General features: G+C 49.8%; 1 protein-coding gene across 3 annotated transcripts in view; it reads left to right on the top strand.

Moving 5' to 3' along the window:
• Positions 1 to 13,914, top strand: part of TCERG1L (transcription elongation regulator 1 like) — a 217,173-nt gene that overhangs the window by 51,900 nt on the left and 151,359 nt on the right. For 2 of the 3 annotated variants that reach the window (XM_063616505.1, XM_055245330.2), the window contains exon 4: positions 4,098 to 4,283. The exons of the other annotated variant lie outside the window; for it this stretch is intronic. In XM_063616505.1, the coding sequence (XP_063472575.1) occupies positions 4,098 to 4,283 (186 nt within the window). The remainder of the gene's footprint in view (positions 1 to 4,097; positions 4,284 to 13,914) is intronic. 3 annotated transcript variants of the gene reach the window in all.

A 13,914-nucleotide genomic window follows, 5' to 3' on the forward strand; every position in this document is an offset into this window, starting at 1 on the left:
CTGCTCCCTCAAGCCTGCCATGCCTGGCTAAGCATGAGCCGGGTGTGGGGATGCAGCTTCCCCCTGAGACCTGCCCAGTGCAGCCTTCAGGTCAGGCCCAAAGTACCACACTCAGGCTTTGAACCAGGAGCCCAACTCCTCGGGTGCAAATCTGTATACTAAGTACCAAGCTGTATGGCTTCTCTGTATCTGTTTCCACCCATATCACACTGTATAGAGATCTAACTTTTCCTTCCTGTGGGTGGGTGGTCTTGGACAGCCCCTCCCTGACCCGGGAGCCCACAGCTTGGGCCTCATCACAAGCACTGCTGTACCTGTGCTCTGGCAGGGCTGCTAAGTGGCAAGGGCAGGGTGTGTTGCCCCAGTCCCTCTCTGCTGGGTAGGAGGAGCTTCAAGGATGAGAGTCAGAGCATCCCCAGCAGGAAGGTCAGCCTGGGCTGAGATCAGGGAGAATCTTCTGGGTGGGCAGAACTTGGGCATTGGAAAGGGGTGCGGTAAGGGGGTGCAGGGGGGATGTTACAGTGGCCTGAGGGGCTTTGCATGTTTACAGCCCTCCGTCCCTCCCACCCACCCATTGCCCTTCTGGGGCTCCCAATGGTTCCTGGGGTTTGGAAAACTCCTCCAGGTCATTCTGATACCATCTTTTCCTTCCTCAACTGGAAATAACTTCCCAGCAAGGACTTTAACTTTTGCACTCACTCAGAGGCCCCCTAAGCAGGTTAAATTTAACCACTAAGTGGTTAAATTCCAGTGGAAACAGCTGTGGGGAGGCAGCATGCAAACAGAGATCCTAAGGGGAGAAGCCATTGCTAATAAATTTGTGTAGGGCTTTCTAGTGCATCAAAACTTCTGGAAAATTCCCTCCTTACACTGACACATGCACTCCCCACATGCTTACACTATTTGGACCCTGCAATCTACTGCATAGCAATAAATACAGAAATGAACCTGTTTGCAGACAGTTGTTTATGTTGTTATCTGTCAGAACAGCACCTATTACGATGGGGGTGGGTAACAATATGGCAAATGTATGCGACATGTCCCTGCCTTGGGATACAAGGCTGTGGTTCATCGTGGGACTTTTGAAGGCCATTTAATGATAAAGGAAGTGTTCGTTTTTTAGCATCTCATGAAAAAGCTACAGATCTGGTGTGATTGTGATATGTTTCCAACACAGCCAGGCCAAACGACTGCAATATAACAAAAGATGGACAGTGTTCAGTGGGGGAGTTCAGGAGGGACTTTTTATCCATATAATTACTTTATCTTATAAATTTTCTAAAGTGTTTTATTATTAAGATGACATATTTTGAATAGTGCTTATTTTTTTCTGACTTCAAATCTGTCTATGGCAACAAGTAGATTCCATGACATACTTTTTAGAAAAGCTGACATCCAGAACACCGACATCACTAAATGCTGATTGAGGATGTGGAGGAACAGGAACTCCCATTCACTGCTAGCGGGAATGCAAAATGGCACAGCCACCGTGGAAGACAGTCTGGCAGTTTCTTAAAAAGCAAAACACACTCTTACCATAAAATCCAACAGTTGTGCTTCTAAACTGTGGCACATCCTGATAATGGAGTATCATTCAACGATAAAAAGAAATGAGCTATCAAGTCATGAGAAGACATGGAGGAACCTTAAATGGATATTGCCAAGCAGAAGATGCCAGTCTGAAAGGGCTCCATAGTATTTGGTTCCAACTGAATGGTCTTCTGGAAAAGGCAAAGCTAGAGAGGCCATAGAATGATAAGCGGCTGCCAGGGGCTGGGGGGAGGGAGGGATGAACAGGTGGAGGCCAGGGGAGTTTTAGGGCTGTGAAAATGTGTTGTATGATACCACAGTGGTGGTACAATGGCTGTGAAAATGCTCTGTATGATCCTACAATGCCTCTGTCCAAACCCATAGGATGCACAGCACAAAGGGTGAACCCCAGTGAACACCGTGGCCGTAGTTAATAAGGTGCCATTGTCATCTCATGAACTGTAACAAACCCACCACACTGATGCCAAATATTCACAACCAGGGGAGTGGAGGCATCTATTAGGGAACTCTCTCTACTTTCTACCCAATATTTCTGTAAACCTAAAGCTGCTCTATAACAAATTATATTTAATTTAAAATATCTGTATATGCTCATCATAGGCAATTCCAAAAGAAAGGAGAGAAAATTGGCCATAACTCTGCCATCTAGATATGTTCATTATCACGACTTTCTTCTATTTTTTAACCACATCTGACATCATAGTGTTAAGTACCTTCTATATGCCTCCAAATTTCCAGCTCTAGCCTGGATGTCTTCCTTGAAATAGGGACTCTATAGGGTATGGCACTGAGCCCATCTGGAAGCGAATGCTGTCCCCTGCCTGTCTGTTTCCATTAAAGCAGGCAGGATGAAGACATTGAGATGAGACTCAGAGCTGGCCTCTCCACCGCTCCACAGGCAGCTCGCATCACTTCGAGTAAAACCCAAGTCATCCCCCGCCTGTGTCTGCTGGCAAAGCCTGGCTGTCCCCCAGCCCCCCACTTCCTCATCTCCCTGTATTCTGTGTCTTGAACACTGCACCTCATCCCTGCAGCTCCTGGAAGGCACCACACAGGCACTGGCCACAGGGCCTTTGCATGCCTGCTTCTTCTCTAGGGGTCAGCAGGGCGCCTTGCCTTGCCTCATGCAGACTTTTGCCTATTTTTTCCTTCCCAGTGAGGACTTTCCTGGCCACCCTGGTCACAGTCGAGGCCCACACACCAAGGCTAGATGCCCTCTCCCTGCTTTCCCACAGTGCCCACCAGCCTGGAAGGTACAGAAAATCAACAAGAAGAATGAACACCCTGCCTCTTCCCTACCCGGGAGGAGCCTTCCCCAAAGGCCAGCCTTCCCAGTGTTTTGTTCGCTGCTCTGTCCCAAAGAGCGAGAGCTGAAAAATGCCTGGCACTTGTCAGCTAAATAAAGACTGGTTGACTGAATGACCATACATTGTAGGAATCTATATGATTTTTGGCCTGTTTTACTTACCTACTGTATCATGAGACATCGCTGTGGCACTAACGATTTTCCTTGATGTGACCGTGCTGACCATTGACTGTCCTGTGCACGGCGCACCATCCTTCGTGCAGCCGTCCAGCTTTTGCTGATATTTCTAGCTCCTCATTCTACACCTGTGTCCTAAGGCACTGGGCATGTGGGTGGGTCACAGGACAGGACGTGCCAGATCAAGAGTTGTGAATTATATCAAGGTTTTAAAAACATATTTCCAAATTTCTGTCCAGAGCTGGCCAGACTAAGCTTCCACCATCCATATAAAATGGCACCTACAAAATACTTCTTAGATACCACATTTATTTGGGGAACTGAGGAGTCTTTTAAAAGAAAAAATGTTTTACTGAAAAGGCAGAGGAAGAAGCAAACTTTCAGATGCGTCCATTGACGTCAGAAAAGATGCCCAATTCCAAGCCTGCAGTCTGACTCCTCTCAGGGAGCGATCCTCACGCTGAGCTGGGTGTGGGTTTCTCCCCTGCAGCAGCTTGTCTGGTGACCGGCCACTCCCTGCAGGGCCCAGCTGAGCCTGATGCCCTCTGGAAACCTCTCTCCATCCTCTCCCTGCAGGGCCCAGCTGAGCCTGGTGCCCTCTGGAAACCTCTCCACCCTGGCTCACAGCTGCCCCTTCTTCCAAACCACCCCCCACTTTTGTATGTGGCACTCTTGGGCCTTCACTGGCTTCTGCTCCAAATCACTGCGTGCTGTTCATGGTCACTTCTGATTAGGTACTTAACACACTGGCACCAGGGACAAGCGGTTTCTCTTTAAGCCACCCAGGTCCTGGCTGGTCCCCTGGTGACTGTAAGCCTTGCGGCTCACTGAGCGTCTAACGGCCTTGTGTGTGCTGGGTGCATGTCAGCGTTTGACTGATGGAGAACTCATCAGAAGCATATGTTCTGCGGACGGTGGCACATACCATGGGCTTCCATTAAAGAGGGGTAGTGCCCCCCTCACTTGTTTTCTGGGGGCTGATATCTTGTGGTAGCAAGATGGGCATCTGTCACCCATGGCCCTGGGCGTCCCCTTGCTGACTCTCTGCATCCCTCTTCCGCAGGTGGCTGCCATAACAGCCTTAAGCCGACCAGCAGCCCCGCCATCGCCCTCGCCACCGCCGCCGCCGCTGCCATGGTCTCCGTGGACCCTGAGAGCCTCCGGGGCCCGTCCCCCTCCAGTGTGCAGCCGCGCCACTTCCTGACCTTGGCACCCATCGAAATACCCCTCCGGACGTCTCCCTTCTCAGGTAGGCTCAGAGTGCCGTCCCGACGCCTGGTGCTGCCTTAGCGAGGGCGCGGAGGCTTCCTGGTTAGATGCCACTGGCCTGGGCCCAGGCGCTGTGGGACCTGAAGCCCGGCTCCGGTTGAGGGAAACATTCGGCTGGGGTCGTTTGGGCTTTGCTTGACTTCAGACCCTGCAAATGGACCTGACTCCACTGAGCCACCTTGTCAGGTCCACTCTGGCACTTCCTGCCATAAAACCAAGGTGAAAGTTTCCGTTTGAGGAAATGAGACTTCTTTTTACTAACTGGAATTTAGGGGGAGTCATGCATGCATCTGGGAGTGCAAGGACCCCAGGAAGTTGTGATTTTCTTGCGGGGGAGGTGCAGGCTGGTGTGCTGGAGTGGAGCCTGGTGAGTAAGCTCAGAGCCAAGCCGCGTGCCGCTCCCCCCAGGCCGCCCACTTGGCATGCCTTCTGGCTCTGGGCTGGACACGGGCTGGGGTCCCACCCACCGTGACAGCCTGGAGTACGAGAGGCTTGGGCTGCCACAAAGGCATTTGAGCTCATTAATGCAGTAGATGTGCTCCCTTTCTGAGATGTCCTCAGGGCAGGGGCCGGGAGGGTGGCCATTCTGGTGTCCTGAGAGGTGTGAGATGCATTGATGAGGCACTTGGAGTAGATGGGAGGCCCTGGGTCCCATCTGCAGCTCTGTTGTCCCTACATGTTCACAGGTATGCGTGTCCGTCCATTAACTGTAACCTGCACGCTTCATGACCCAGACATCCTTGTGAAATACCTGTTTCTTCAAACTTAGCAACAGCACCATTAATTTGGAATGACAGTGCCAACTCCCAGGAATTGAGGATTTACTCTATTATTGTGGTTTTAGTTCTTCATGTGAGATGGTAAAACTTGAAGGGAAATTCCATGGAAGATTGTATTCATATCATTAACTGCTAGATTATCAGTAGCAGGAAATGTATCACTAGACTGTGATAGACACACACACATAAATATATACCTACTAGTTTATGGTAGAAAGACAAACAGGCTAGTTCCAGGACTTTCCAATTTTTGGAGTGTTTGCAGTTTGTTGACTTTGTTGCTAGTAAATCTAATGTGGTCTTTTTCAACAATGGACCTTTGGCGTTCGCTATTCCTATGCTGGCTTGATGAATTAGTTGATAAGTAGGATATTGTATTCTCAAGATCAAAATCGTATTTCTATTTCAGCATGTCAGTGAACATGCATTTAGGGTGTGATGGAGAAAATAAATAAAACACATGGATAATCTCCATGTGGAACATAAATTACAGCTGTGTCAAGAATTTGGTTAAACCTACCAGTCCTTTGACATGTATTAGGGGTGACTTACTGTTTTCAGAGGAAAATTAATCTAAGAACCAAAAGCTATGTACCTCAGAGGCAGCTTCACTTTCCGTGTATCTCTTACATGATTTATAAGGTGACATAACAATTAGGCGTCCTCTCTTGTTTGCCTTTTATAAGGTTCCGTGATCAAATTTGCTATAATGCGCGTTCAGTTAGAACGAGGCCAGCACCAACGTTATCTGTCCTGTAGATAACTGGAAAAATGGACTGACAGGAAGATGAAAGGGGCATTACTCAGAAGGTAGCTCCTAAAATTGCCTTCCCATTGCTGGAATTGATCCATCCAACCTGGAAACCCGGCCCCACAGGAGGGGGTGCAGGTTGAAGTTGAAATACCATCAGGAGGCTGGGTATCCAACCTGGAAACCCGGCCCCACAGGAGGGGGTGCAGGTTGAAGTTGAAATACCATCAGGAGGCTGGGTCTGGACCGGTGATGAGCAAGTCTGAGCTGTGAGCAGCGTGGCCCAACCCAGGCTTCACGGGTGGGTGCAGTGCTGACAGGGGTGCCCCTGGTGAGGCCTCCGCTGGGAGGTGGGACTGCCTGGCAGTGCTGTCCTGGTGGCCTCCTCTGGATTCGGGGGCAAGGCTGTCATGCCCATGAAGAAAACCATCCTAACATGTCCCTGGGGTACTTTTTGAAAACCAAGACTTGACGGAGATGGGATAGAGAGCTGGTCCATCCACACCATTCAGGCTGTTTTCTGAATCACCGCAAGAGCCCCACAGAACAACAGGAGCAAGGCGTCGTCTCTGCTGATGGGCGGTCTCAGCGAATGCCCAGGCAGCCCCCTAGGATATTTCTGACACCCTTTAAAATAGATGAACTGGGCAGGGGCAGGACAAGGATGAGCTATCCCATGGAGGGGTGGGTGGAGGGAGTGGCCCCTGCCTGGCGGAGAGGAAATAGAAGGACATCAAGGCAAAGCAGGTGCTGATGGACTCAGAAGAATACAGCTCACTCCAGTTTGCTCTGTATTCAAACTGATTTTATAAAAGGATGTGACCTTTAATTTATCTACAGAAGAATAATCCTGTTTTTATTTGGAAGATAAGTCCCACTTTATATAAATGAGCTCGACTGTTTTACTTACATCCTTGACTTTGATAGAAAAGTCAGTAACCTCAGAGCTCCACGTGGTTTATCTTAATGGTCCCCAACTGGAGACAATTCTGCACCCCGGAGGGTATTTGGCAGTGTGACTGTCCATGCGTTTTGGTTGTCATGACTTGAGGGTTGCTACTGGGATCTGGTGGGTAGAAGCCAGGGAAGATGCCACAGTCCTGCAATCCCCAGGCAGCCCCTATGGTAGAGAGTTATCTGGCCCAATGTATAGATAGTGGCTCTGTGGGGAAACCTGGGTTTGTATCGTTAGAACTCTGCTCAAGGCACCGTGAAAAGCTGTCTGGGTACCCGGATAAGCTCATCTGGGAGAGTTAACGTGGCACTACCGTGACCCTGAAGTAGCAGGCTCGGTGTTGGAAGGAGCCCACAGTCATAGAGGTTGCACTGAATTCGGTGCCTTGCACTAGATTTAGCTTAACTAAGGTGCCACATAATACTTACAGAGCCCGTGACCAGGTCCAGAATCAGCCGTGAACCAGGCTTCTCTTTCAGAGTGGTGTCAGCACTGGCGGGAAGGCTGGTCCCTGCTGCCCTCCCAGGGGACGGGGTGTCCTTTGTGTCCCTTGGCCTCCGCTTCACAGGGGTCTGTTTACCAGGCTGGCCCCTCCCAGGCAGCAGTCTCCAGCAGAGGCTGCATCTTTCCATCCCCGCCCTGCCTGCACCCAACACAGCAACTCCCCTGACTCCAGGGACATCGCTCCCTTCTGTGCATTGACAGGCTGGGCAGAGCCTGCTCCTGTTCCACTCACTCACTCACAGAACTTTCTCTCTCTCTTTCTTTCTTTCTTTCTTTCTTTCTTTCTTTCTTTCTTTCTTTCTTTCTTTCTTTTCTTTCTTTTCTTTCTTTTCTTTTTTTTTCTTTCTTTCTCTTTCTTTCTCTTTCTTTCCGTCTTTCTTTTCCTTCCTTCCTTCCTTCCTTCCCTTTCCTTTCCTTTCCTTTCCTTTCCTTTCCTTTCCTTTCCTTTCCTTTTCTTTCTTTCTTTCTTTCTTTCTTTCTTTCTTTCTTTCTTTCTTTCTCTTTTTTTCTCTCTCTTTCTCTTTCTCTCTCTTTCTCTCTCTCTCTCTCTCTTTCTCTCTTTCTGTCTCTCTTTCTTTTTCTTGAGATGGAGTCTTGATCTGTTGCCCAGTGCAGTGGTGTGGTCTCGGCTCATTGCAACCTCTGCCTCCTGGGTTCAAGTGATTCTCCTGCCTCAGTCTCCCCTGTAGCTGCGATTACAGGTGCACACCCCCATGCCCAGGTAATTTTTGTATTTTTAGTAGAGACGGGGTTTCACCATGTTGGCCAGGCTGGTCTCGAACTCCTGACCTCATGATCCACCCACCTCGGCCTCCCCAAGTGCTGAGATTAGAGGCGTGAGTCACTGTGCTCAGCCAAAGTGATTCTTCTTTTAAGAAAGACAGCATTTATTTGTAAAATTTGGCCCACCATGACTGAAGTGTCCAGGCGAGAAGAGTGAAATATGAGTGAGTACTTTCAGTCTCTGGCAGAGCAGGTAACTACCAAACAGAGATTAAAAAGGGCCATCTGCCTGGGAAGCCATTTGCCACCTGTCCTTTGCTTCCAGAACTATTTAATGGTTTAAATGTAACATTTTGTCCTGCCACAGAACAGCTGGGAAGTGACTGTTTTTTGTTCTATCAGTAGCTTACCAGCCAAGCTACATAACAAGTCAGAAAGTCTCCAAGCCGGAATTCTACCACGCAGCCTTTCATGTGGCTGTCGGCTTTCCTCATTAGCAAAATCTGCAGATGCTGAAACAGATCCTGTAACAACAGTAATTCAGACGTTTGGGAAAAAGGTCTTTTTTTAAATCATCCAGGAATTGTTTCCTCCTCCACTGTAATAAAAAATGTCATAATACATATTAACATTTTAAAGATTTTCAGAGACAAAAATACTGTAACAACATAATTGCTTATACCTCAGTATTCTTGAAACTTATCGGGCGTGTGTGGGAAAGAGGTGTTCATTTCTAATGGAGGATTGAGTTACCTCTAGTGGAACACTTACTGGATTTAAACAAACCAACAAAACCCCTTTGTATAGTTTGTTACGCATGATAAGTGAATTCTTACTGAGAATGCAACTACAAGTATCTGAGCTGGCATTATTACATTTAGGCGTATAAGGTGCAGACTTCCCCATTGTTGGGCTCTGAGGAGGAGAGCTGCTTTCACAGGGAAATCACTCCTATGAGGAAGGTCTGGCTCACTCGTCTAGAAAACGGTGCTCCTGGGACCTCTCGTTCTTTCTGAGCTGCTCCGTTCCCTGTGCCTTCCCTGAGAATCACCCTGCACTTTAACTACGTTAGCCATCTCCACTGTTAGCTCCAATTCACCCTCTCTTTGAAGAGAAAATGTGGAAACATATCATGCACGCCACAGCATGCCTAAGGTTATGTTCAGTGTAGAGAATACTAATGCAATAGAAACCCAGTGCCTCCCTCTGAGCCTGAGAAATGTGACGTTCCCAGTACCCCAGCCCCCGCCCCCAGCCTCACCTCCTGCTCACCCCAGAGGTCACTGCTCCGCTGAAGATGTGCCAATCATTCCTTTGCTATTTTTAAAGATATATGTTTACCATATGCATATGCATTATCTCTAGACAATATATTGCATACTTTAGTTTTTGTTAATTTCACATACATGTTAACATAGTTTGTGCATTCTTCTGCGATGGCCTTTTCACTCAGATATGTGCTTTCTTTAAAGTCGTCCCTGCTGGTATGTGCAGTGGTGGTACCATCATGTTCACTTTTCTGCAGCATTTGTTTGTATGAAGTCATATAACACCTTGTCCCCTCTGCCAGTGGGGGATGTTTCCTGCCACCTGAAAGGTCAGACTCAGTTGTCCCTTCCTTCCTGCTGGAAGCACTATCCTCTCAGGACTCTCTGAAGCCACACCCTGCTGGTGTTCCGCCCGGGGCATCTCTGCACGGATCTCTCGAGCCCGGTCCCTCCTCTCCCCCCATGTTCCATGGATAAGAATGAGGCCGTCTCCAGCCCAGCCTCTGCCTCCTCCTGGAGCTCTGGGTTGATGGATGCAACTACCTCCACTTTCCAATGAACCCCTCAAGCCTCACCACTCTATAAGGAAGTGTTGATGTCCCAACCCATGCTTCTGTTTATAAAAATCGAAACAAAAACACTTGTTTCTCCTGCGGTCTTTCAAGTAAACCTTTTTCACCCCCTGCCACAAAGACTCTCCAGTTCAGTACATTGCCCTAGATGTGCCCAGGAGTTCGTGCCTCATACCAGAGGTTGTCCTGACGCCTCCTTTTGCCTGATGCCTCCTCTCCAGCCCTTCAGCATTGCCATCCTCCTCCCAACCCACACCGAGTCCACGGTGCCTCCTCCTCTTTGCCCACCTTCCTGGTCCAAACCAACAAGATCTGTGGACTGAGGCTCTCGCTAGTACTTCTGCTTCCACTCTGCCCTGTTTTCTGCAGAGGAGCCGGAGTTCACTTCTCAAGGACCTTTGTCAGGCCAAGCCTGCCCTTGCTTACAACCCTCAAGGAGCCAGGTGCAGGGGCACCACCTGTAGTTCCAGTTACCCCAGAGGCTGCAGCTGGAGGATCCCCTGAGCTTGGGAATTAGAATCCAGCCTAGGCAACATAGCGAGACCCCATCTCTAAAAATAAATAAGTAAATAAAAATAAATAATTAAATCAATACTGACCTATGTACATATAGATATTTAAATCCAGTGATTGCCTCTTATGGAGGTTAGAACAAATCCCAACTCCTCTGGAGTCTGGGGTCACTGTCTGTGTGACCTACCTGCACACTTACTTCCTGAGCAGCCCTCCATTTGTCCCCCAGGCCTGATGGTGCCTCCCCAGTCTGTGAGGCCAGGGCTGCCCCAGGGCCTTCACACGGCCGGCCCCTCTGCCTGGACCCTCTCCTCCACCCCCTGGTGTCTCATGTGGCCGGTGGTTCCTCCACTGTTCAGGCCTCAGCTCCAGCACATGGCCTGAATCCTGCCATCCTGAAGTGGCCCCTGGAATGAACTCCTTCTCCTCACTGTTGTGTTTGCTTTTCAGCATTTGTCATCGCCTGCACTTCTCTTCGGTGTCAATTCCTGGCCTATTTTCTCTCCCCCACTGGCATGTCAGACCATCAGGGGCAGGGTCCTCCCATATCTAGTCACCACTGAGGCCCTGGTGCCAGGAACAATGCTTGGGACAAAGTTACCTCTCACTGACTCTTTGCTGAATGAACAGCATCCAGCCACCCCTGTGCACTGTGGTTGGCACCCTCTTCAACGATGCTCTGGGGTGTGGGTCGACAGTTCTCTGTGTTCTCTATGAAATGGGGCAGAGATGGCTGCCCTACTCCACAGACGTTCATCCCACACCCACCCAGCCCAATCCTAACAAACAGACAAACATAGTCAGGAAGCGTTCAGCACGGTGGAATGCCACATCACCCAGCCGCTGAATGTGCTGGTCAGCTCAGCATTAACCGGAATCTCTGATGGGAAGCTCAGGCAGAGAGTGAAGTGATCGTGCCCCAGTCACCACAATCTTTAGGGATTTGAATTTCCCAGAATCCAAGATTTTCAAGCTGAAAGGCCTGTGGACTCTGGGCAACCGATTCCATTACTTAAAGCTGGGGGGGCAGGGTCGAAGGCCACTGAAGACCATTTTACCCAAATCCCAATACAAGTGAGGGGCAGAGTGAGGGTGGAATTCAGCAATCCTTTTCCAAGGATTTTCCCAGGATGTCCTTCTTCTGCACCATTGTCAATCCCACCCACCGGCTGTAATTCCTGTCCGTCTATAGAGCCACTGTGCTAAAATCAATAACCCAGTGGCTGCGATGGTGGCCGGGCTCCTGGCACTGAAGGGACAATGGATAACTTCAGCTGTGCCCGCCTGGCAGGCGTGAGAGGCTGGATGCCTGCTGTGCTGAGGACCCTCAGGGAGAGTCTGTGACCAGCCCAGCAGAGAAGGAGCTAGGGCCTCACTCAGGCACATGGCGGTACGTGCTGCCATCCCCGGGGGTCCCTGTGGTCTTCAAGCAGAAACCAGATTCAGAAGTGTGCCTGGAAGGAGGGTGGGGAAATAGTTGGTCTGTAGACAGATCAGGGAGGAAGGAGTCACCCATGGCTGCTTTAATGAAAGCATCGTGCAAGGAGACTGGTCACTGTGCAGATCGTGTTGCTGTAGCCACAGACAGGACATTGTCATGGTGTACTCACTGCAACAGGAGCAGCAGCTGCTTCCCAGTCCAGGCCACTTTATTTAATTTGTGATGACAGCACTGTTGGGAATAGTACCCGTGGTGGGTGGCTGTCAGAAGTGGGGAGAGTGACACGTGTTTCAGGACTCGGTGGAGGAGGCGGTCCCTGATGGGCGCGCGTTGGAGATGGCTGGTCTGCAGCTCACACTGGAGAGTCTTCCGGTCCCAACACTCAAATAGACCCCTTTGGTGCATGAATGAGATCCATGCCCTAGGGGAAGATGGCCTGTGTTCAGGAGTGTGCAGTCCTGTGTTTGCCCAGGGGTCTGGATGGGAGCAAGCTGACATTCAGGCCCATGTTCCATCCAGGGGTCTGGGTGAGAGAAAGATGACATTTTGCTCTCCATCCTTAAACTCCTAGACACCGTGTGGGAGTCGCTCTGAACAAACATCCCTAAAGCAGCATTGGTGCTTCAGAGTAGCTCCAGCTGTGGACAACTGTGTGGCAGGTCCTCAAACAGTTACACACAGAGTTACCGTGTGACTCAGCAATTGAAATTAGGGTCTCAAACAGATATCTGTCGGTGCACCCATGTTCATAGCAGCATTATTCATTTTTCCACCAATGGTGGAAGTGATCCAAGCGTCCATTGATGGGTGCATAGATAAAGAAAATGTGGCATATCTATATCGTGAAATATTATTCAGTCTTAAAAAAGCAGGAATTGCTGGCACCTGCTGCAGCATAGATGAATCTTGAGGACACGATTGTCAGTGAAACAAGCCTATAGGATTCCACTTATCTGAAGTCCCCCATCGGATTCACAGGGACAGACAGTAGAAGGGTGATTGCCAGGGACTAGGGGAAGGGGAACAGAAAGTCATTGTTGAACCAGGATAGTTTCTGTTTGGGAAGGTAAAATAGTTCGGAGTGTGGATGGTGGTGACGGCTGGCATTAAGTACTGCAAATGTGTTTCATGCCACTGAACTGTATACTTCAAGATGGTTGAGACAGTAGATTTCATGTTATGTATATTTTACCATAATAAAAACAATAAGAAGGAGGTGTGTCCTCATATGCACATGAATGAAGTTTATTTGAGGGACCTTGGAGAGGGTCGGAAGAACAGCATTAAGTAAGAAACAGTGAAAACCTCTTACTGCTTATACCCTTCATGGCGCCTTCCGTTTCTGCATCTCCTTTGATCAGCTCTGCTAACAGCCTTTCCAGCGACCAGATTTCTGGCGACATCAGCAGTCCGGAACACAGCAGAAGCTGAGGTGTGAACAGGAAAGGAGGCCCGGCAGCCTGGGTGAGGGCGGCTGGTGCAAAGCGCATGTGCTGTTCTGGAGGTGGCTGGCAGACTGGGTGGGGTCTGCAGAGAGCAGGAGAGAGCAGGGCCTGGGGGCCGGCCCGAGGTCTGTGACTGCAAGGATTTGCAATGAAGGAAGCAGCAGAGGGAGAGGGGCTGTTCTGAGCTGGGCTGGGAGGAGGGGCGGGGGGAAGGGGGCAGAGAGTCAGGACTGGCTCCCAGCACAGGCAGGTAGCCCAGTGAGCTGGGGTTGCTGGCCTGGGCAGAGGAGCATGGGAGAGGTCAGGGCCACGGCAGAGCTCCAGGGGAACGAGGAGGTGGCAGCGTGGAATCTGGACCCCTCTGCTGTCATCATGTTTCCTGGAATTTCTCAGTATCTTGAAAGGGGCACCATACACCAAAGATGAGTAGATTCCCTGAGACGGACCCACGGCCTGAGAGTGTGATGATGTTCGGACAAGCCGGAGAATTTGGCTGGGCCCCAACTCTCCCAGGCATGAGCCATCTAGAAGCACAGGTGGGAAGCGGAGCCCAGTGTCGGTGGTGAAATGAGAGAGCTGCAGAGGGAAGGACTTTATGTGTCTGGCACGTCCTATGTCACATGGAGCCGTGAAAAAGAGGAATGTGGCTTGGGAGATCGC

The sequence above is a fragment of the Symphalangus syndactylus genome, chromosome 2 (assembly GCF_028878055.3).
Source record: "Symphalangus syndactylus isolate Jambi chromosome 2, NHGRI_mSymSyn1-v2.1_pri, whole genome shotgun sequence".
NCBI classification, from domain to species: Eukaryota; Metazoa; Chordata; class Mammalia; order Primates; family Hylobatidae; genus Symphalangus; species Symphalangus syndactylus.